General features: G+C 38.5%; 1 protein-coding gene across 1 annotated transcript; it reads left to right on the plus strand.

The window, feature by feature from the left end:
- Nucleotides 1–353: 353 nt before the first annotated feature.
- On the plus strand, nucleotides 354–16,894 carry LOC126785222 (serine carboxypeptidase-like 18). Its single transcript, XM_050510844.1, has 14 exons — nucleotides 354–480; nucleotides 571–719; nucleotides 13,959–14,032; nucleotides 14,113–14,238; nucleotides 14,696–14,798; nucleotides 14,989–15,026; nucleotides 15,115–15,216; nucleotides 15,449–15,535; nucleotides 15,618–15,752; nucleotides 15,857–15,928; nucleotides 16,023–16,147; nucleotides 16,241–16,354; nucleotides 16,450–16,504; nucleotides 16,588–16,894. The coding sequence occupies exons 1-14, from the start codon at nucleotides 368–370 to the stop codon at nucleotides 16,669–16,671; spliced, it is 1,377 nt and encodes a 458-aa protein (XP_050366801.1). The 5' UTR covers nucleotides 354–367; the 3' UTR covers nucleotides 16,672–16,894.
- Nucleotides 16,895–25,599: the final 8,705 nt, after the last annotated feature.

A 25,599-nucleotide genomic window follows, 5' to 3' on the forward strand; every position in this document is an offset into this window, starting at 1 on the left:
TTCACCTGATATAGTTGTTTCAGATACAATATCGTGTCACAACCACGAACATATATATCTCATTTCAATTCGTAATATATCTTTCTTCTCATTACAGAAAATGAGATATAAAAGATGGCCACGAGGATCTGAACTGTATATATAATGTAGCTAGGACAAGAAAAAAAAACGACTGAATGTTGATACATCATGCACAACATTTCACCTACTGTTCTACACAGCTATTTGACCGGACCGTAGCAAAAAAAAATTATATATATATATATATATATATATATATATATATCAAAGCAAACTTTGTGTCCATTGCCATACATTGAAGGAACTTCTAGATCAGACTCATCAGAGGTATATCAAGATCATCACCATGTTGAAACAAGTACTTGTTCTGGTGGTTTTCCTAAATGTTGTTTCATCTTCTTCCATCATCAACACTCTACCAGGCTTCTCCGGCGACCTCCCCTTCAAACTTGAAACCGGGTTGGTGTTAGTTTCATCTACTATCAGCTTACAGTACTCTCTTTATCATGGACGTCGTATATTAATCAGAATTTTACCTCCATGATTTAGGTATGTTGGAGTTGGTGACTTGGATAATGTGCAGTTATTCTATTACTTCATTGAATCCGAGGGTCACCCAGAGTATGACCCTCTTGTGCTTTGGCTCACTGGGGGTCCTGGTTGTTCTGGGTTCTCTGCTCTTGTCTATGAAAATATAGGTACGTAACTGAGATACATGGTTTATTTTATTGAGAGTGAATATTTATTTTGAAATTATATAATGAAATTTTAATTTTGGCACATTTTTCAGTTAAATATTTTCATCACAAATGATTCAATATTTATGTATGTTATTAAAAATCATATCTACAAAGTTTCATCCAATTCGGTTATCATTAAGGTATTAAAATTATATTAAATCAATTAACGAATTAAAACTATTCAACGTGAAACGTTCGTGTAAATCTCTATTTTGAAAGCTCAAGTCATTGTTAAATTAGATGAAACTTTTGTAGAGATAATCTTTAATAGCATACCTAAATATTAAATCATTTGTGATGAAAATTTTTGACCGAAAAGTGTACAAAAATTAAAATTTCATTCTAGAGAGAGACTGTATATCATCTTTACAAAGTTTGGGAGCCTTGTTCTCTCATATTATTTACAAGGACCTAAAAAACATTAAATTTCACTATAGAGAGAGACTATATATCATATTTACAAAGTTTGGGAGCCTTGTTCTCTCATATTAATTACAAGGACCTAAGAAACATTTAGGTATGCATCTAGAGAAACATATTAGTCTCGGAGCCTTGTTCTCTCATATTATTAACAAAGACAAAATACTGGTCACTCATCGTATTTTTAGAATCTCGACAATTTATTTATTTAAGTTTCAATTTCAATCGGTTACCCTCCTAATACTTTTAATTTTTAACTAATGGATCAATTCCGTCTACGTCCGTCCAAAATAATATTTAAGTCGCTGTTAAATGTCAATTATAGCCTTACTCTTTGTTTTTATTTAATGGCCTCTTTCTTAAGACTGAGAACTCCACATCCCTATCAAAGCCGACGCTCACTATAACTCTGGCATATCATGGGGCCTGACGGTGACGCCGTTCGCCATCAAGGACGAGAATGATCAACCTCCGGCCTACGGATTCAGTGGCCAGCGATTGGAACGACTGCTATGAGGTAGTCTGTGTTGAGCCCTCAATCCATCGCTAAGCTTTGTCTGCCCATTTCTCATCTCTTCACAAATTGGCTCCAATCTCTCCCTCAAGAACTCATACCCGACATCCTCATCAGACTGCCAATCAAATCCTTGCTCAGATTCACCTCTGTTTTTAAATCATGGAACTCCACCATCAAAGACCCAATCTTGATCCGTACCCACCTCACCCGCACTCTCAATTCCAATCACCAAAACCTGCTGTTATTCCACAATGTCTCTGATGAAGGCACTTCCGAGTCTTACGGAGTAGTTTCCATTTCCGGGTTTAAACAAGACTCTTACCTGCATTCTGATGAAACTGCTTTTACTGAGCATTGTAAGATTGAGTTTCATGTTGCTCTTAAGGAAATGATTATGATGAAGAGTCCCTTTTTTCGTGTTGTGGGGTACTTGTAATGGGCTGCTTCTCCTCTCTGATGATATATGCCTTGATATTGACAACTTTGTTTTATGGAACCCTCGTATAAGAAAGTATGTCGTCCTTCCTAAGCTCACTTTGGTTTGGGTTATGATGCTGTAAAGAATGACTATAAGGTTGTGAGAGTACGTGACTTCTCTTGGATCAACCTGATGACTACCCCAGGGGTATGGTTCAGTACTATTCGCTTGCAACAGGCTCTTGGGGCATACCTCTATGTATGGCTAAAATCGGAGTAGATATAGTGATGTTGATTTTTTTTGCCAAGTAAAGATGCTAGAGAAGACAAGAGAATTCAATAAATAAAATAAAAACACATAAGAGCATTTAAGGAAGTTAGAAGATAGTTAAAAGAATTTAACCGACATTTTGGCCAGAGATAGACAGAATTGATTGATTAGTAAAAAATTAAAAGTATTAGGAGTGACTGATTGAAATTGAAATTCAAAATAGTAAACTGTCGAGGTTCTGAAAATACGAGAAGTGACCAGTATTTTGTCTTATTTACAATGTATGTTGTTAATAAATAACCATCCATTAATAGGTAGAAATTAAGAGGCATTCACTATACAATAGCCCACCTTATTATGGCCTGTTGAAATCAAGTTACTGCTTAAACACCGTACCCTAGAGAACCTAGAAACCATTAGTAAAATCAAGCTTCATCTTCAAGTGGCCATAATCATAGTCAGGGAGTTTGGAAGTAAGTGTGGGGTGCCTCTGTTCCTCCAAAGGTTAAAGCCTTCACATGGAGATTGTTGAGACACATTCTACCTACTCGGGCAGCATTATTGGAGACCAAGAAAGTTCCTATTCATGATCGGAGCTGCTTGTTTTGTCGAGGTGAGGTAGACTAAGAGCTTCATACTTTCAAGAATTGTAATGTCATTGCTTGTTTCTGGTCATGTGTCCTCTGGGGTTGAGTGACCGTTACCATCCAGCTCCTAACATTTGGGAGTGGGTAGATAGTGTTGTGCCCAAGCTACAGAAAGGTGAAGTAGTTGATATTTTTCTTGTGTGCCTGTGGACAATCTCGGAGGAGAGAAATAAATTGCCATGGAAGGGAGGTGTCTTTAATCCTTTGGGAGCTGTCACATGGTCCATAAAGTTTCTTCATGATTCTTATGCATGCCATCCCAGAACTCATGCACCTAAGGATGAGAGAGCAACTCCTCAGCGTTGGATAGGTCCTCCAAGAGGCAGACTGAAAATTAATTGTGATGGGGGTAGTTTCCACAGGCATATATGTGGGGGGTGGGTGGGTGGGGAGGGATTACCTATAGTGAGGAATGACAAGTTGCTGCTAGTTCCCTTCAAATTGTTAAACTCATGTTTCTTTTATACTTCTTTCAACCACGTTCAAACCCATAAAATTACCTATATATATATATATATTATCAATTGTTACCGAAGAATGTAATACACATTGAATATGAAGAAGTTTTATCTTTATTCATTAATAAGAAAGTTTTATATATAGACAGTACATTGAGTATCCAGTAGATAGAAGAATTATATATCATTCCTTAACTAGACTAATCTATACTAATTAGGACAAGATACACCGGAAGATTACGGAGAGTAATTCTCCTACAACACTCCCCCTTGTATCGCGATCCTAATGTGTCATGGTGCATAACCGTCGTCTCAGTAAAAACATTGCCAAATAAAACAAAAACTTCTTGGGTAAAATAAAAACTTGATTGAAGGGAAAAAAACACAACGCACTAACTACAATTGAAGATAACATGTGGTATAGACTCCCCCTGAAGTCTACAAAATAACTCCCCCCGATCGGTAACTCAATCTGAGAGTTTAGATAGATAGAGTATACAAATGCTCTTCACATTCATCAAAAGTAGAATGGGTCAATGATTTGAATATCAAATCTCGCCAAACATTCTTAAATCAAACATGTGCACTTATCCGTACATGGATCAAAAGAAAGACAATTGCATAACAACTCAAAACAAGAGTTTGCAATGAAAAATAGATTCACACGTGGTATGACATTCACGTACTTAAACAGTCATAACTTATTCGATACAATAGGTATGGATAAACCGTAAATAGTTCTAGAAAATAGACACTCGTGGCTTTTCAGTGATATATGGTTCATAACCTTGTTCGTTTTGAGCTGATCACAAAGCTCCATCGAAGTTGACTCAGTTGTAGTTTCCGGACAAATCCGTCATATTTTACCAAACAGCTATAACTCACTCAATATAAGAGATATGGTACAATGGTTGTTGTTCCTAGAAATTAGACACATAGAGCTTTCCAATGGTACAAAATTTACCATTTTCTAACAAGTGAGCTGCCCTATAAGTCCTGTGGAAGTTGACCTATGAATCTGGGCAGATTCTGACATCGCTTAATCAAAGTGTCTTTTGTGTTGGGATATAGGATTTGATATCATAACATATTGTGATCAAGTATTGACATGTGTGTGGGCGCACTAAGCCATCATCTTGGCCTTATGAGTTTAAACCGAATGAGATTCGAGTCATGTATATTACAACAAGTACATGCATACACATATCGTACTTAAATGTGGAGAGTTTCATCTCTTAAAACTTATCATCGCTCATACGGCAGAAACATGTCTTTTATGACTTCGACTGATTCATAGAATACTTGTAGGCATTGGTTTAACGTTCTTGTTGCCTTTAGCCAACCGATGAATGACATCATCAATAACGGTCATCCCTTTTTGAGACCTAGTATTCTCAAGATCTTTTCATTCTAAGTACAGCTACATGCAATATTGCATATCCCCAGACAATTATGGGTAAATTACTTACGCGTAATAAGGGCCCTATCTATAAGTTTTAACTGCTTAATTGTCGCTCATACTTATCCATTAATGCAGAATGAACATGGGGTTACGGGGATGTCCAATCCCGGCTATGCAATAAAAAGTCTTCGAAGTGAATTCTCCTGTATTGTCAAGGTGGTGAGCCCTGAGTTTTGAGCAAGGAGCTTCGGAAAGCAACATTTTGGCTCTTAGTTCATCAAGAGTCCATCACACTTCATTTTATTATCCCTATCTTACTCAAGTTATTGCACCCGGTGGTCTGCAGGCACTTGAATTAGGTGAAAATCAATCCATTTAGGATCTTTATCTACATCTCTTTAACTTAGTCCCAACAAAGATGATCTGTGACCACAAGCTGCAAATTCAATTATTTTGGAAACCACCTAACTGACAAGGTATTATGAGAACAAGCCGTCTCATATTTGATTTCAGGGCGTTTTGCTAGAGAGTTTGTGCCATAAGGTGATTCTAAACTCTTCTCTTTCTCACTACGCCTAACAAAGGTATAATCGATAAGATTTACATTTACGGTGTTGGCATTACCTGACCAATGACCTATCTCTTTATCAAAACTGGATCCTACGGTTTTCCAGGAGGCTGTGGCGGCGACATGGGTGGATCTATACCCCCAATTACTACCAGATATCACTTTCCATTTAGGCCAATCTACAATGTTGGAATTTTGCTTCAACAAAGTATGTATAGTTTGACATCAAACTCATTCAACAACGTCATTCTTCAAGATCTCTCATTTGGATTAGTATTGACATTGAGGCGTCCCTCAATGATAACTATCATCCAAGAAAACATACGAGTGAGTATCATTAATTATAGATCAAGTTGTGCCATAACTCGCATTCAGCAAGTATTATCGAACCGACAAAGAGTGACTACATGTCCATTTGTCGAACATCAATCCTTAAATGCATAGTTGCATCATGTATCTCTAATCTCGTCACTTCCTTTTGTAGGACTATTAGGAACATGATGAGGCATAATGGGACAAACCACGACAAAACCAAGTCGTTGAACTTGAACAAACTTGTTCTTCTCTCTCCCTAACGACGGGGAGACTGGCTCATCAAAAGTGACTAAACGAGATCGCCTATTGTTGGTACCCCTACTAGCACGGAGCTAGTATGGCATGTCACCGAGCATAAGCATCACTCTCTAGGCGGATCTACAAGTCACTATGTGGCTCAACCATGATATTCATAGTGTACCTCGTCATACAAGCTTTCCAATGATAGTCGGAACAAACCAAGACACCATCGGGAAGTCACATTTCCGACCTCATCAAGATGACTCCATAGTAAGCCGAGAAGGGCACTTGTCCCACATTGAAGAATATGTAAATGAGAGGGGTTTCCTCACCTATAAAATGGACCCCTCATCCCACTTAGAATGGGGGATAACTACTTGTATAACTCAAGGCTATTTTCTTATACTAGTGGATTCAAGTGGCCGTAGCATATCCCAAGAGAGGGAGGTGAACCACTATACTTCTTGTGTCAAACTAACACTCACTAATAACTAACCGTGTGATCAGCCACTCATCTGGTAATCACTATGTTAACATTGGCGCCGTATGTGGGAAGCTGACAATTAGCTTCGTCGCTCCCCACCAACAGACCTCCCACGGTCCCCCACACCCCACAGTCCATGCGCTCACTACGGCGCAGTCAGATTTTAAAAAAAAAATAAAAATTTTTGACCCTTCCGTGGTCCATGCCTTCCACGGTCACGTTCTTCCACGCTCCTGCTAGAGTAGACGTGAATGCTAGCACGGTGTAAGATTGCTATCGTAGTCCCACGACTGCTAGCGTAGTACATGACTGCTAGCGTAGTACGTGACTGCTAGCACGGTGCACGGCTAGTCCCGTAGTCTCACGACTGCTAGCGTAGTACGCGACTGCTAGCACGGTGCACGGCTAGTCCCGTAGTCCCACGACTGCTAGCGTAGTACATGACTGCTAGCGTAGTACGCGACTGCTAGCATGGTGCACGGCTAGTCCCGTAGTCCCACGACTGCTAGCAACGTGCACGGCTGCTCCCGTAGTCCCATGACTGATGCTCCCATAGTTCCACGGTGGAACTCCACAGTCGGCTTTCATAGTCCTGCTCCACGGTTGACGTCGCAGCCTTCCGTAGTCGCCAGAGAAAATAAATCATTGGCACAACCGGACTTGCTGGCAAAGCCAACCAACCATTACCATAACACAGAGAATTGAAAGGAAAATCTCTTCAAACCGGACATCTCCTCACTCAAATCCAAAGCGGCTACTTACAATCATTCCCGCGCAAAGGAGCGTCATGCTTGGACACCTCCAAAATGATTTTGGTACTTGCATAAAGCGCAACTCCACTCCACATCGGCATAAGATAAGTAAAATGTTATGCCTCCCTACTCATACTGTAGAGTTGATTATTACCATGTCTTAACATGATTTTATTACACTATAAAGTATGCCTACAACATACCGCACTTGATATGCATGCCAGCATGGTTTTCACGCATTGCCTACAACACTTTGTAGAGTTAGCTAGCAATGACACTTAGCCATATCTTATATGCTTAGAGAATGTGTGACGCACACACTTGAATGTCCAACTTGATTGTGCTAATGAAACTAGGAATTTTTCTAACCATTGTTCAGGAGAACAATTAAATTCTTTATGCAGACTGTTTCATCACACAACACTCAGACATCACAAAATCATAAATTCTTTCCTCACCAAAAAGTGAGAGACTACGTCCTACGCGTAACGCTTATCTACGCTATGATGGATGCACTACGCCCAAAAGGGCTCAAGCCACGTAAATACGCGCACTACGCCTAAGAGGGCTCAAGACGTTCTACGTGTAACGCTTACCTACGCTATGATAGATGCACTACGCCCAAAAGGGCTCAAGCCGCGTAAATACGGGCACTACGCCTAAGAGGGCTCAAGACATCCTACGCGTAACGCTTATCTACGCTATGATGGTTGCACTACGCCAAAAAGTGCTCAAGCCGTGTAAATACGCGCACTACGCCTAAGAGGGCTCAAGACGTCCTACGCGTAACGCTTACCTACGCTACGATGGATGCACTATGCCCAAAAGGGCTCAAGCCGCGTAAATACGCGCACTACGCCCAAGAGGGCTCAAGACATCCTACGCGTAATGCTTATCTACGCTATGATGGATGCACTACGCCTAAAAGTGCTCAAGCCGCGTAAATACGCGCACTACGCCTAAGAGGGCTCAAGACGTCCTACGCGTAACGCTTACCTACGCTACGATAGATGCACTACGTCCAAAAGGGCTCAAGCCGCGTAAATACGCGCACTACGCCCAAGAGGGCTCAAGCCGTGTAAATACGCGCACTATGCCCAAGAGGGCTCAAGACGTCCTACGCGTAACGCTTACCTACGTTACGATGGATGCACTACGCCCAAGAGGGCTCAAGCTGCGTAAATACGCGCACTACACCGAAGAGGGCTCAAAGACGTCCTACGCGTAACACTTATCTACGCTACGATGGATGCACTATGCCTAAGAGGGCTCAAGATGTCCTACGAGTAACGCCTATCTACGCTAGGATGGATACACTACGCCCAAGAGGGTTCAAGCCGCGTAAATATGCGCATTACGCCCAAGAGGGCTCAAGCCGTCCTACGCGCAAAGCACACTGCGCTCAGAGGACGCACTACACCCAAGAGGGATCGACATCCTACGCGTAAAGCTCACTACGCTACGATAGTAGCTTTACGCTCGAATGTCAACGCCAAAAAGACGTCATACGCGTAGCCTATTACGCTATGATTGACGCACCACGCTCTAATTCAACGTCCAAAAGATGTCCTACACGTAGGTCACTACGCTAAGATGGATGCACAACGCTCTATGTCAGCGCTCAGACGTCCTACGCGCAAAACTCTGCGCTAAGCTGGACACATTACGACCGTAGTGGCTCAACGTCGTCCTACGCACACTGTAATATAGGACGCACTAGCCTATAGAGGTCTCACTAGCCTTCAAAGGCCATATTGGCATATAAAAGCCACACTCACCCGTAGCGGCCATATTAGTCCAAAGCGCCATCACGCAAGACTACTTCGCCTAAGCACACCGCACACATAGGCTATATCACTCGAAACCGCCTCGTTGACTAGGGGTTTCGGGGACTTACACACACTCGCGTACTATATCATATTCGGGACCATACATACACACGCATCATCATGTGTCAAACACACATCACGCCCGTACATTGTTATGCTATCTGTGACAACAGACATACTTCGTGCACATATGCTTTTATCTTTGTTTTGCAGGTTTGAGAGTCCATTCTTGCTTAAGGAGTTCGGGGACTGGTAGGGGTATGCCACCGCCCGGACACTTATGCTCGGTGACATGTTGATTGATAAACTCCCCAAGCAAGAAGTTCCTCTTACTTAGGGACTGCGGGGGGACATGTTGGCACCCCTACTAGCACAAAACTAGTATGGCATGCTACCGAGCATAAGCATCACTCTCTAGGCGGATCTACAAGTCACTATGTGGCTCAACCATGATATTCATAGCATACATCGTCGTACAAGCTTTCCAATGATAGTCGGAACTCATCAAGACACCACCGGGAAGTCACCTTTCCGACCTCATCAAGATGACTCCATAGTAAGCCTAGAGGGGCACTTGTCTCACATTGAAGAATATGTAAATGAGAGTGGTTTCCTCACCTATAAAATGGACCCCTCATCCCACTTAGAATGGGGGATAACTACTTGTATAACTCAAGGCTATTTGCTTATTCTAGTGGATTCAAGTGGACGTAGCCTATCCCAAGAGAGGGAGGTGAACCACTATACTTCTTGTGTCAAACTAACACTCACTAATAACTAACCGTGTGATCAGCCACCCATCTGGTAATCACTACGTTAACACATGTTAAAGTCGTTATATAAGCAGACTTAGGTGGAAGTTCATGTCTTATTCAAAGACAAAATTCAATATCAAATAACCCATCATTATGCGCTTGTGGAGGCGTAATTTGGCACATAAACCGTTAACATAATCCGTTAACAAACATGCATATTGTTATATTTGAAACACTAACATGTGAATCGTTACAACCTTAACGTCAATGATGGTGGTATAGATGGATACCGTAAAACAAGACAGGCTACAAGCCGTGCTTATGGTTCGAATTGTTAGTTCGTTGGAAGCCTAGGCACATCAACGACCAATACTGGACCTCTGTTTTACACTTACGGGAATGGTTCACTGACTTTCAGAACCCCGAATGCTACGAAATTTTATGAGTAAGTAAAAACACGGGTGTTGGGAATCCAATGCCACCGGCCTCACTTTCTAAACCGGTCGGAAAGGTACCGAACCGGCCGGAATACTCGCCGGAGGTCAGTGACCACTTGTGTCAAGCGGTTTACCATGTTCCAGGTATCCAAATTGGCTCAAATTTTGTGAGTACGTAGCCTTGGATGTTAGGAATCAGTGGCCGCAAGTAGCACCTCAATAGCCCACCTAAAGGTAGGTGAACCGGTCCTCACAATGACAAGTCTGCAATCTATAAATCCTGAAATTTAAAGCTTTTTCAACTTTTGTCATTGTGTTGGGTGCTCCATAACATCTAAGTGTTATGGTTTGAGTTTAACCATGATATATGTATCACCACAATATATTTTATCCTCAAAGTGAATCATGATAAGCCAATTTCGGCTTTCATCTTATGTCTCATTCTCTTTAGTCTATGAGGGTATATGTCATTCCTAAATTTTGCTAAAGAATAGGCTTGGAGATTGAGCATAGTCAATGAAGGATCATAGAGGAGTCTTATGTACATGATAATGCATAGATCACATCTCCATTACTTTGGAGGAATATTATGGATCCGTAAAACATCTTTGCTCAAAAGAATAACCTAAACGAGTCATTGATTCATTATTCTGAATCATAGTATCGTGAAAGAATACAATTCACACTATTTTGACTCATGAGATGCGCTACATCATTAGAAGTGATACATAAGAACTCTTTCGCAATGGGTGTGTAAGTGATAAATAATGTTGGCAGAAGGATTATCGTCAAGTAGCTTATCGTCTCACCAATTTTTATATATGGTATCATTGTGAATTCATCAACATAGACAACTACTATGACAAAAACCATTTCATAGGTTCAATTGCTCTCTTGATGCATAAAAGCATGTGACTAGAATTATGATGTCGTAAGGCATTAAACTTGAGCACCAAAACCACTCTTGATTCTATGTGATGATCTCGTCATCATAGTCAAAATGGATTAAAACTAAATCCATTAATAGCTTTCATTTAGCTATGCACTCAATGACTCTTTAACATATGAGAAACTTATATGTGCCAAAGAGTAAGCACATTGTCATTAGATCAAGTAACTATGATCGGCAAAAGACAAAAAGTAGCACTGCAGGGCCTGGGCGGGGGTGCCTAGGCGGGGTTGCAATGTCGCCATGCAAGGAAGCTGCAGAGGCCTTACAGGGGGAACTGCAGGGGGCCGTGCAAGGCTGCGGGGGTGTTGCAAGGGTCCTGCATGGGCCGTGCAGGGCTACTGCAGGGGGACTGTAGGACGGCCGCGTGGGGGCATGCAGGGGTGCATACATGGGTCATGCGGGGGTGTGCGGGGGGTCTGCAGCGGTGGCTCCGGTGACTTTCCGACGACATCTCCGGTGACTTTTTCCGGCCAGTTTTCCAGCCAAATTTTTTTTAACGTCTTGCAGGGGTAAACCGGGTGGCAGACGAACCATCTTGGTGAATTTCCAAGGCCGTAGTTCGCGAACCTGTTATAGTTTGTCACTCCCCTAAGTTTCATGTGTTAGTTCAATTCGAACCTTGTGAAAACATCATCATATTTTAGAATGGTGGAAATATAGAGTGCATTACATAGCATGTAACACTACAAATCATCACCAAAACAAGGTGGAAACATGTCATAACAAGACATCAATCTCATGTCACAATTAAAACCGTGGATTTATGTAGGTAGTGTCATGTAATATGTAATGTGTTACATTACATTAACATATTGGTTTTGGTAATGAAACCATAAATGCATCGAGACATTCTCGTATGTTTGTTTACTTGAACTACATGATAATTTTATAGCCAACAATTAGATTGAAATCTTGACCATGAACCAATTTAAAATTGTAAAGACTAAGTAACATTAGTCACAGTAAACTTGGGAATAACTAATTTCTAGTCTTTTAGACTATTAACCGAAGCATTTATGCTTCATTATTTTCATTAAATAACCGCAATGTATAATTGCTTTAAAAATCCGTAATTCTGAGAAGATATTCTCATGTTATTCCATATAATGAGTGTCTTGTTTCATGAACGTCTCATATCTAACTCTTGTATATTTCGATCATAATGTTTTTGTCTTTCAATGAAACGATGTTGCACCAAAAGAAATCAATCTGGACTAGGTGCATAAACACATCCAACATGAAAATGCCAATAAGAGGGAAGATTCATTATGTATCAATGTACAACTTCCAAGTACTAAATTGGAGGTCAAGTCCCAAATTATCGTAACTCAATTCAATAAACCGTGACAAATTCCGTCACAATGGTATAAGTAACAATTTTCGTCACAAACCAATGGTATAAGCGACAATTTCCGTCGCAAACCGATGTTTGTCCCATTTTTTTCAAACATTGTAGCTACACACAACGGCTACGGATGATAACAGCGGCACTCCCAGCCACTCCTAAAACTCGGTACCTGGGGAATGATATCCTTGTATACCACCCAAGAAGCGAAAGAATCAGGTTGAAAAAGAAAGGGAGGTTGAAAGTCCCCAATGAAAAACAAAATTCAGAGGAATTTAAATTTGCATGAAAGCAGCAACGTTAATTTAAATCATACTTGTTTGTTTCCCAAATAAACAGCGTATTATAGTGTTTCTCTTGTTTGATTTCCACGATCATGCTTGAATCCACGAATGCGTCCCGAAATAACTCTCGGTGTTCGATTTCGTATCGTCATGTGATAATTTTCATCAAAATAAAAACATATGGTTAGTTTAAATTCATCATATAAATAAAAACAGTAAAATTAAAATAAAATTATTGTATCTGTAATGATAATTGTTTTTACCTAGGGAAAAATTACCATGCCCCTATTTTTACCAAATTTCTGAGGGGTAAAAACCTCTTTGTCGTGGTTCCGTCGGAGAAGACCAACCGGGTCAGGTCAATGAATTCGGGTCGAGGGCATGCGGCGCTGTTCTAACGTCGAACTGTGCAGGCGACGACTGGGAGGCTCAACATATCGATCGTCGAGATGCGTCAGAGATCTGGGTTTAAGAAGGGTCGTCGCAGGTTCACTGGCCTGGAATCGTCCATGGTTTTGAGGCTCGGGCCTGGTATGCAGCTGAAACAGCGTCGCGGCCTTGACAATGGGGTCCTAGGCGCCGGGCTGACGACTGTGAGCAAGTAGGAAATCCAATCAACACAGATCGGAGGAGGGAGCGGGGTGCCCAAAGCAAATTTCTGGGTGCCCTAGGTCAAAACCGATTATGGTTTTTTTTTTAGCAGAAAATTTTCTTCTTCTATCAAATGTTTTCATGACAGAAGGAATTTTTTTTGCGTCTTTTTCTGTCAAATTGTTTTCATGACATAAATAAATTTTTCAGAAATTAGGGTTCTAGACTTAGGAACTCAGGGTTAGAACTACGTACTGATAACGTGTTACAGAAGAATATAATACACATTGAATATGAAGAAATATCATCTTTATTCATTAATAAGAAGACTTTATATATAGGCATTACATTGAATATCATGTAGATACAAGGATTATATATCATTCATTAACTAAACTAACATATACTAATTAGGACATGATACACTGGAAGATTACGGAGATTAATTTTCTTACAACATCAATTAAAAAATACAATCAACCAATTAGAGTTGTGCTGAACAAACTATTGTAGGTCCACTATCATTTGATGCAAATTCCACGGGTCACAAGCCACAGTTGAAGATGAACCCATTCTCATGGACAAAGGTCCGAACTTATCATTACCCACACCAACTGTTTGTGTTATTATCTGTGATATTCAAAACTTAAGGACTGAAAAATTTCAGGTCGCCAACATTATATTCTTAGATGCACCTGTGGGCACTGGTTACTCATATGCAAAAACTTGGGAAGGATACAGCAACATGAGTGATACAATATCAAGTGCAGAGACTTATGAATTTATCAGGAAGGTGAGTATTTCATTTCCATATTTCTAACGCCTGGATATATATTGCTTTAAGAAATGAGAGGTCATCTATAATACTTTGACGTATAACATACCTTTAATTATAACTTTTTGAACTAAAATTACAATTTTCTAGAACTAAATTACAATATTGAGAACAAAATTACAATATGTTTTTTAATATTTACAAATAACTAAATAAATTTACCACATTCACAGCTATTTGTTCATAATATTATAAAATGTTATGGGTGAAATAATTACAACTAATAAAACTATATTTACCTAAAACATCACCATGTTTATCACAATGACAAAAAATTTGTTGTTAAATCAATAAATTGGGGTATCACATACCTCAAGGTACATAAGAAAATTCCCCAAGAAATGACATTATTTGAATGGTGGTTGTACTCTTCTCATTTCTAGCTACGATTTTGTGCTTCAATGTTCTGGTGCAGTGGCTAATAAATCACCCCAAGTTCATCGAAAATCCACTCTATGTTGCTGGAGATTCTTATTCCGGCATTATAGTTCCTATTGTTGTTCAGGAAATAACAGATGGTAATACTCTTACATTTACACCTTAGTTAGTTAGCAACTCAGCATTATTATTAGCTACCAATAATACACAAGTAATAGGATGCACCGTCCGTACAAAATGTGATTGAATGTCTTACTCATAGTATATTATGAGACAAATACTAGTTTCCTTGTTCTGGCTCATCAGTTCCGGCTCTTGAAACTGTTGTAGGTAATGACGAAGGACTTCATCCAACAATGAATATCCAAGTAATTTTGTTTACGATTTGATTCTGAATAATTTCTGATTCAGACGTGTGCAATTAACAGTTTAAAAATATTCTTAAACTGGATGCAGGGATATGTGCTGGGTAATCCAGGAACAAACTTAACTTCCGACCTGAACTATAGAATTCCATTTGCTTTCAGAAAAGCGCTCATATCAGATGAACTATACGAGGTACAAAATGCTAACACTACTTACATTAATTTACTTTTTATTTTAGGCTGCATCTAGAGATTTGATTCTTGCTTTGAAAATAATTCTGTATCATCGCATCATAAATAATTTGACCCGAGTTCGTTTTGGACACAGGTTTCACGTACTGAGTTTAATTTCTATGCTCTTGCATTCTCTACAATGTTTTTTACACTACATTCCTAATCATGTTTGTTTCTCATGCTTTTGCAAGTCAATGAAAACAAATTGTAATGGCGAGTATGTCGATGTGGATCCAACTAATGCATTATGTGTAGATGATCTAGATCAATACAATGAGGTGAGTGGTAGAAGTACTGATTTATTTAAGTTGTGTGGGAATGTGGAATCAAGAAGTTTTGAATCTACATTTGAATATGCAGTGTGTCGCAGACATACACAATCCCCAGATATTAGAACCTGCTTGTACTTTAGGGTCCGAGTGGGAATCAGACGATGTCAGTAAAGACTCCACGAATCTTATTTCTCTTCCTTCTCTTTCTAGACCCTGGTGTCGAGTAAGTCTCCCTCTGAAATATATTAGGATAACATTTCAGTCTGTCTTTCTTGTAATACAAAGCTTTAGCCAAGTGCCTAATCACATATCCATTGTTTTACGTAGAGCTACATTTATCGTTTCTCTGGTATTTGGGCAAATGATAAAACTGTTCAAGATGCTCTTCATGTTCGGGAGGTAAATTGATCAGCAGATTGTGAATTTTTTGTAATGTCAAGTTCACATTGCTCTAACCTTTATAATTGCTCTTGATTTCTAATTTCACAATTAGGGAACCATCAAGGACTGGCCGAGATGCAATGGGAGCTTACAAGATTCATATATATATGATGTCTCTTCTAGTCTGGTTTATCATCAGAACCTCATAAAAAAAGGCTACAGAGTTCTGGTGTACAGGTGCATAGATACATATAATACATTGCACAACATATGTTATATCCTTAATTTATCTGTCTAATTTGCCTCAACCATAAACTTATGTGTTAACAGTGGTGATCATGACATGGTGATTCCATATTTGGGTACTGTTGCTTGGATAGAATCTCTGAACTTGACAGTTGATAGTCGTTGGAAACCTTGGTTTGTGAATGGACAAATTGCAGGGTTGGTATCCGTCCCAGCTTATCTTTAACATATCCTATTTTTTCTTGTTATTTTTCATTTAAGTTTAAGCCTTAATTAAGTTTTCCTCCCTTCAGATACAGAGTGCAGTATACATATGAAAAGTACCAATTAACATTTGCAACTATAAAGGCAAGCACCGTCATGCACTTAATTTTTTCCTCATTAATTAGTTGGCTTGAACAAAATGTTTACTCAAGTTTTTCTTCAAGCAGGGAGGGGGTCATACAGCTCCAGAGTACAGACCTGAAGAAAGTCTTGCAATGATAAGTAGGTGGTTCGCATTCTACCCTTTGTAGTCGATCTGTAATTGTATTTACCAATATGTAAGAGCATTACTTTGCAAGCTTCTTCGCGATATCTAGACTAGGTTTCCAGGTTAAAGATTCTTCGCATAGATTTTTCTTTCTCATTGCTAGCCTCACCAAATACACTAGCACTCTTGCGACAACCATATTTATCTAAAGTGATCAAGGAAACCTCATTCATCGTATTTAGGACTCCTAAGGTTGCATTTTCATCCACGAGCTGAGAGCTGGTATAGGAAACTCTAAACAGCAGCCCAAGAGTTTGTAAGACACGATTATGGTTTCTCTACGTTGAATTTATAATGTCACAAATAGCTAGAGATCTTACTGCATCCTCTTCGAGCCAGCTCGACGTGAAGTACTTCTTAACTATAATAGATCGATCCTACATTATATTCTTTCATAATGCAAGAAGCATCCAAGTTGTTGGTGCCTTGATGAGCTCATTGGCAGTGTCACGACCCCGAATTTCGAATGATAAAAATTCGAATTCGAAACCATGAAAACTTTAAAACAATCTTAAGTATATTGAAATCATCTTATCATAGCAGTGTATCGAAACTGAGTCCATATCATGTCTCAATCAACTTGAATAATACACAATCAATGGAAATGTATAATTCACTCAATTCTCATCACAAACAGCAGAAAGAAATCTCCGACAATCTTTAGCGAAAGCCTTCTAATTCTGCTAATCCACACCTGCAGAACTATCTCATACACCATAGAATAGGTGCACCGGAATTGTAAACACAAACCCGGTAAGCTTTCAGTTCGTATGAGTAACAACAATATAACTCGCATATAAATACAAAAGAAAAATACTGAAAACATTTAATTATAAATGTACTCATGAGTCACAGGACGACCCATCTGGTTGTCTAATAATATCTGAAAATATAAGTGTTCATCAGAATCGGGCAACCCATCTATTTACCCAAATACATTTATAATACGGGTACTCATGAGACTCAGGTACTCATCTGTTACCCCTCATGCTAGTACGCCGCCAGACATTGGGCAACCACTTGCTACCCAATATGCAAAAATATGGGTACTCATAAGCCGGTAACCCATATGTTACATCTCATGCCAGTACACCGGCAGACAGACTAGAGCTCTAATTGCATCATAGCTTTCGCCCGGCTAAGGCTAGGTTCCGATATGCCAACACGTCTGAAGACTGGTATGAAGACAGAAAAACACGTCCGAAGACAGAAAATGTTTTAACAAAACTCAATGTTAAAACCACGTACAATAACAATCCATTAATGTTATTGTACTACAACAAGCGATTCTTGCTCAAATAAAATAAATATAGTTACCACAATATAATTCATTTGGAAATAAGAACGTAACAGTATATAATATAGCAACTCATATATATCTATCGTATTTTACCATTTTATACACATACACAACCCATTATATTATACATATGTCATAGTTCGATATTTTTAAGAAAACGTAAATATGAGTCACTACCAAGGGTAGGCTCGTCATAGTGAGATTTACTCACATTCACCATAATCCATAATCACAAAAACCTTTTTAAAATTATTTATTAAAATAGCGTTTCACTTACCCATGAACTGTAGACGATCAAGTTCATGTAATTTAAACCAAAAAATATTTTTAAAATAATTTTTATAAACTAGTGATGCAGTGACTATGGTGACAACTCAAACTAAATTCAATAATTATAATACTACTTCGATCATGATAATCATTGTGAGGTTTACTCACCTTATTTCTTGTGTGCAACTTCCGCGACACTGAAAGTAATTTCTTCACTCGTTTCGTGGGTTACCTAATAGCATGATAAAATGCTTAGAAAATGATACGTAAAATATCAGGTGACGATTTCGTCGGTCAGCTAAATGTTGTTCAAAAAACACTGTTCATGTTTTATTGTTTTACTAAACACTGTTCACATTTACCGTTTTACCAAACACTGTGCATATTTACTGTTTTACAGAACACTGTTCAAAGTTACGGTTTACATAGTACTGTTCACAATATTATTTTATGCGGCGCTACTGTTTACCGACCGCCACCAATAACCACCAAAATCTAAATGGCATTCCTAACAACTTCCTAGTTTACCATAAAGTCTAATTCTGAGCCTAAACACTTCAATTTAACAAAAACCAAAAAGCCCCAATTTAAAAACCTAGGATTTTTTTTTCTTCGATTCTCCTAGCACACAACTATTTGGGTTAAATCTTTTGGAGGGTTTCTAGTATGGAAGGAGACCTTTAAAATGGGACAAGAATCTTACTGATTGGTTGCCGGAGGAGGGAGATCCGACGAGTTGAAGTTCGGCGAAATATGCTTTTTTGGGAGAACTTTCGGGTTTCACCGCTCCCAATGGCAGATGGCGCTGCCACCAATCGACAGGGGACGCAACAATCTTTCAAACGTGACCGGTGCCCCGCTCTATAGTGGCCGGACGGCGGAGATCCAGCGGCCCAAAGTCGTCTGGATCTTTTTTCGGGATGAACAATACCGATCCGAATTTCTGATTTTTCACCATATTTTTCTTTTTAATTCCCATATTTATACTATTGTCCAAAAATGTCCAAATACATTTTGATTCGTAACTTCTTCATACAAACTCCGATTTAGGCGTGCCACATGTCCACGAATTCGTATCGACGAGCTCTACGACTTTCATGTAAAAAGTTTTCTACGAAACCCGATGGGTGAAAAGTAAATTTTTAGACTCGTCAAATTGAACGTTTCCGAAAAATTAATCTTTCAAACCCTTTCGTTTTCATCCTCGTCTAATAAAATTGGAAATGACCAACTTAATAATATTAGGGAACTCAATTGAAATTAGATATGAATTGTCGGGGTATTATAGGCATAGACGCAGAGTAGTTGCTAATAGAATCAGACTTGCCGCTAGACACTACTAGAAATTAAGGCTAAGGGGACATTTAGTTTAGGGACAAATAAATAAGTGTCCCTATATTCTTGTCTTTGGGGACATATGTTAGCTTGTGTCCCTCAATATATATTTGGCCGTGTCCATATATATGCAAAAGACACACTTATGTGTCCCTAAACACTTTAAGTGTATCCACACTCATGTTTAGAGACTTATATATGTCCCTAAACTACAAAAAATGTATATTTTGTTGGTAGAATACCATTGCTTCTCCAAGACAAATGGTAGAATACTCTCTTTAGACTCTTTCTTTTATTCATGAAATACTGCGCCATACAAAAATCTTTGGCCACCATTAGACCAACTCATTATCTTATCTATGTTCTTTCTCACTTAGATCTATTGATGTTTTGACAAAAAAATGTCTCCAACATACGATTCTCGCTCTTAGTAGAATACTCAAACCAAGAGTGGATTTGAGCCCCGGAGTTATTAACGAGCTAAATTGAAATTGTTAGTGACTATTTTATGATCTCGGTGATTACTTAAAATAAATGCTTGAAAATATTTTTTAGAGTTTTCAAATAATTAACTCTCTTGAATTAAAAATCGTACAGGTTACGTGGAGTACTTAAGAATGTTCGATGAATTTTCTGGATTAGCAAGCTATTTATATTATTTTTCTAAAGTTGGGAAATTTAAAGGAATTATTTGGGAAATCAGAAAATGGTTACGGTGCAATCTTGGCCGTAGAAATTGGTTGAATTATTTCAGCCCTTGGATCATTTAGACTAAGTATGTGTATTGGAGGTAACTGATTTAAGATCCGAGATTTATAATCTCGATTACCGACACATTAGGACAAATTAATCAACATTTATATTAAGTGTCGAAAATATAGTTTAATACGTCGTTATTAATCTACACATCGCCACGAGCTCGGAAATGCCTTCAGAATATTTTTCCGACGCTCAGTTTTATTTTTACAAATTTCTAAAGTTATGTTTTAATTTTAAAAATAATTTTCTTATTTGGGTATTTGTTTTCAAACTTTTAAGAAAAAGCCCAAAAATAGCTTGACATGGGCCCAAGGCTCGAGCCCAACTTCTTCTTTCTTTTCTCTTCCTCGCGCTTTCTCTCCCTCATTTTTCTTTTTTCCTCTTCTGTTTCTTCCTCCTCACCGAGACCGACCCCATCCCTCCTCCATCCAGCGCCGCCGTCCGGCAGGGAAGAACACATGCATCATAACCACTGAGTAACTAATATATCCATAAAGTATGTTTAGTATCGATCGACTATTGAAATTGGATTGTTTTCGAATTTTCCGAGAATTGGTTAATTCCTGGTCAAACCAGGAAATACTTGGTCAACGGAAAGTCAACATTTGACTTTCCTGGTCAAACTAGGAAAATGATTGAGTCAACTTATTTTCGATATTCGACTTGGATGTTCACTCTTTTATACCTCATGAACTCAAAATTGATGTCATGAGGACCTTTCGGAGACTTGGAGTAACAACAACACCTACATATTGGGATTTGGATGTCGGCTGGGATTCTGCACGTCATTCCAGGTAGGGGAGTTAACCCTCCTATGTTGTATTTTGGGCCAAATAAATTGCATAGTCTAGTTCTCGGTTGAATAATTTATGATTGCATTAAATGTTGCGAAAACCCGAGACCAGACACTATTTAGAGATAAGGTAAGTAGTGAATCCTCGCGTGTGTTGACTTGAGAGTGACGGGAGCCTAGCATACTAGGTAATCCTACGGTGTCGATGACCGTGAACCTCTGGAGGGCCAATGCCCGATTTATTATTGGATCCATTCTATTCTTTTATATTGAGGGCATTTCGTTTAAATGGACACTCTCGCTACTCTGTTATTATAACAGACATTAGTTGGCCTCGACTATTTAGTCGCTAGGATCAGTCGAGCATTGCTTGAAGTTGAATTTGCCTTACCCTACTGTTGGAGCTCTACAAACTATTTTAGCATGATATTCCCAAACTTGCATTATTTTAATTAAATGGTTTTACTCTGGACGTCCAAAACTTACCCTCTATGTTTTACCAAACTTATTCTTACTTGATTTTGGTTTTCAAACCTCATGGGCGGGCTGGCCCCTACTGGGCAAGCGAGGACGATGCTCACCCCTACGATAGTTGTATTGCAGGTCCAATTGTTATTTTCGGAGCTAGGAGCCTCATTTGAGAGTTAGTGTTTGTGTTTATCCTTAATTAAGCATTTCATTCTTATGTTTATTAACAATGTTTTCGAGTAAAGTTTCCCGATGTTGATTCCTTGTTTTGTAGCCACCTTCATTTTGTATTAAAAATTGGGTTGTCTACTTGTTTAATTTGGGCCGGTGGCATTAACGCTACATTCCGCATTCTTGTTGTATAAAGTTATTTATTTTCGCAGAAATGTAAAGTAGTATCATTTGTTATTTCGTGAACATGTTTGACTTGTCAAAACCTTTTATTCACTTGTTCACGTTAGTAAGTGTCTGAGCGAAACCTAATCGCTCTGTTTGCTTGCTAATCTCACTTTAAATCCCAACATACTGTCATGTTCCAAATTTCGGGATGTGACAACTGAGAGCAAACAGATCGAGCTCTCAAACCAACCTCCCTCTTCGCAACCTGACGACCCACGCGCCAAACCACTGTCCTTCCTACGCCTTTAGCTTCGCTCCGGCCGCTGCACCGCCTCCTTTGAACCTATTTTGATGCCGCCGACGTATTTTGGGCTCGATCTGTTTGCTCTCAATTACTCTCCATACACATACATAGTCTAAATGATCCAAGGGCTGAAATAATTCAATTAATTTCTACGGCTAAGATTGCACTGTAACCATTTTCTGATTTTCCAAATAATTCCTTTAAATTTCCCAACTTTAGAAAAATCATATAAATAGCTCGCTAATTTCGAACATTCTCATGTACTCGACGTAATGTGTATGCCTTTTAATTCAAGAGTATTATTTGAAAACTCTGAAAAATACTTTCGAGCATTTATTTTAATTAATTACCTAGATCGTAAAATAGTTACTAACGATCTCAACGTAGCTCGTTAATAACTTCGGAGCTCACATCCACTCTTGGTCAGGGTATTCTACTAAGAGCGAGAAGAACGAGAATCGTATGTTGGAGAAATGTTTTGTCAAAGATATCGATAGATCTAGGTGAGAAGGAACATAGATAAGGTAATGAGTTAGTCTAATGGCGCCCAAGGGTTTCTGTATGTCGTAGTATTTCATGGATAAAAGAAAGAGTTTGATTAAGAGAGTATTCTACTATTTGTCTTGAAAAAGCAATGGTATTTTACCAACAAAATATACATTTTATGTAGTTTAGGGACATATATAAGTCTCTAAACATGAGTGTGGATATACCTAAAGTGTTTAGGGACACATAAGTGTGTCTTTTGTATATATATGGATACATGATTTGTGCCAAATATATATTGAGGCACACAAGCTAACATATGTCCCCAAATACAAGAATATAGGGACACTTGTTTATTTGTCCCTAAACTAAATGTCCCCTTAGCCTTAATATCTTGTAGTGGTAGTAATTTAAGTTTTACTCATGCATGCATATGGTGCTAATTTTCATTTCAGATTGCCAGCGTAATTTTTGTAGATGCACCTGTTGGCACTGGTTTCTCCTACTCAATTTTCATTGCAGGAAGGTTGGTACAGCGACGATACAGAAACAGCAGAAGCCGTATACCAATTTCTCCGGAAGGTAGGAAATAAAAGGATAAAACATTTCTGAGAAATCATGCATACAATTGAGTAAAATTGCTTACTTCTGGAATTTGTCATCATGACCACAGTGGTTGATCAATCACCCTAAGTTTAGCTTAAATTTATGCATTCTACATCACTGGAGATTCCTACTCAGGCAGCATTGCTCCTCAAGTCACTCTTAAAGGATCTAAGTCATCTTACACTATAAACGACTGAGCTTCACTTGGTTAATGTCAGTTTGTGTATCGTAGGTAATCTCAATGGAGTCAGGCCACATATGAATCTATCGATATTCTCTTGCCTCTTTTGTCTTTCGGTTCTTTATCTAAATTTGTTTTGCATGCTAATTGCTCTCTTACTTATTGTTGATATTTTGAGAATCAACAATCGACATACATGCATCTTATTCAATAAATTTGATCAGTTATAAATTTACATTAGGGATACGTAATTGGAAATCCAGTGACAAATATACACAAAAATGAAAATTCAAGAATCGAGTTTTACCACCACCTCACACTCATATTCAGTGAACTTTATCAGGTAATTGAAACTCATCTCGTATATTTGATCTTTAGCTTTTTTTTCTTTAGTTTCATTCACACAGTCAGTAGCTGACTATGAAAGTTATGAACAACTACCATTGAATGTAAATCTAAGAGTTGAAAATAAAATAACTTAATTTTAAAAAGATTCTCCTTACCTTTGAATTTACATCCAATGATAGTTGAGCATGAATTTCATGGTCAGCTACTGACTATGTGAACGAGACTGTTTTAACTTTACCTATGGAAGATTAAACGAATTTCTGACCTGGCATACTTCTAAAGTAAGTCTAAGTAAACTTCCCCTCATCACTTGGCTATGTAATAAGTTTGGTTCTAAATGCAATAATTCAAAGAATTATTGCCAGAATATTTTCGATATATTCTGCGCATATTTATGAAGACAGTTGGTTGTATAGTACAAATAAGTAGCTAGCTATGTGCCTTTCCAGTCCATTACAACAAGTTGGAATGGAGAATATGTGTATCCGGATCCAGATAATGTCCGGATCCAGATAATGCAGATTGTGTGGAAGACATTGGACTTGTAGCAGAGGTTATAATCTTTCTTACACTGATAGCGTAAAAAATGTCGTCTCGATTTTTCTATATCTAATCGACCCTAATATTTTTTTTTGATTTACCTCCTTATATATTGTAGTGCACTATCGAAATCAACCATGTACATGTTGAAAATTAATTGGTTTAGATTTGAGTCATTTATAATCTCACATTGAAAAATGTGAAGAGTCATTCTTGGATTATATGGATTGATACCACACACACTAATGTCGAGGTCTTTTGTGGAAAACATCATACCCGAACTCCACCAAGTGGCTAAAGTGAGGGAAATATCGATATTATTTGACCCGTGTGTTTGAGATTGTTGGCCGCTTCCACACAACAGTACATGTTTTGGAACCAAAATGTAGCTCAGCATCGCCAAAACCATCCAATGGAACAAAAAGGGAACCAAAATATTTTGAAGACATTTCTGATGAATTCCTAATTCAATCAGTAACACAACGCCGAGAGAATTGGTGCCGGGTGAGTTCCTAATTTTGAATATGCTACTGTGAAGTTCATACCAATGCCGTACGCTGCGAATGTGCCAACCCTAAACTATTGACATTTTATACATATATGTATAATTTATGGTCATACAGAATAACAATTATGTGTTATCTTATATTTGGTCAAACGATGAAAGGGTTCAAGAAGCTCTTAGCATCAGAAATGTAAGAGGCTTGTTTTTAATTTTGCTCTCATTTGTTCTTTGGAAGGTTACATATATATCCAATTCGGTGATTGTAGAAAATGACTGAACTATATATCTTTCTAATTATAATTATTTAAACATGGAATATGCGTCAGGGTACTATAACAGATTGGAAGAGGTGTAATAAGAGCTTGGCGTAAGATTATAATCTAGTGACCACGGTTCCTTAGCATGGAGAACTCATCGGAAGAGGCTACCGAAGTTAGATATACAGGTGATTTATATACTACGAAAAAACCATTTCGTTTATAGATTAGGAAACGAGGTTGAGGTCACAGTGTCATCAAACAATACCAGCCTGCAATCAATATAATTAAAATGTTAAATACAATCTTCAGCTTAGTGTTCGGACAATATTTTTTCAACAAAGTCGATAGAGCGAGGTTTTAACTTTTAATTTGGTTCGATCATCCTCTATTCAGTAGAAATAAGATCTAGCACATCCA

The sequence above is a fragment of the Argentina anserina genome, chromosome 2 (genome assembly GCF_933775445.1).
Source record: "Argentina anserina chromosome 2, drPotAnse1.1, whole genome shotgun sequence".
In the NCBI taxonomy this organism is placed as follows: domain Eukaryota; kingdom Viridiplantae; phylum Streptophyta; class Magnoliopsida; order Rosales; family Rosaceae; genus Argentina; species Argentina anserina.

Bases quoted from the DNA above. Each gene is read 5' to 3' on its own strand.
- LOC126785222 (XM_050510844.1), top strand. From the start codon at position 368: ATGTTGAAACAAGTACTTGTTCTGGTGGTTTTCCTAAATGTTGTTTCA. The intron at 15,536-15,617 runs GTGAGTGGTAGA...TTGAATATGCAG, and splicing joins ATCTAGATCAATACAATGAG to TGTGTCGCAGACATACACAA. The intron at 16,148-16,240 runs GTGCATAGATAC...ATGTGTTAACAG, and splicing joins TACAGAGTTCTGGTGTACAG to TGGTGATCATGACATGGTGA.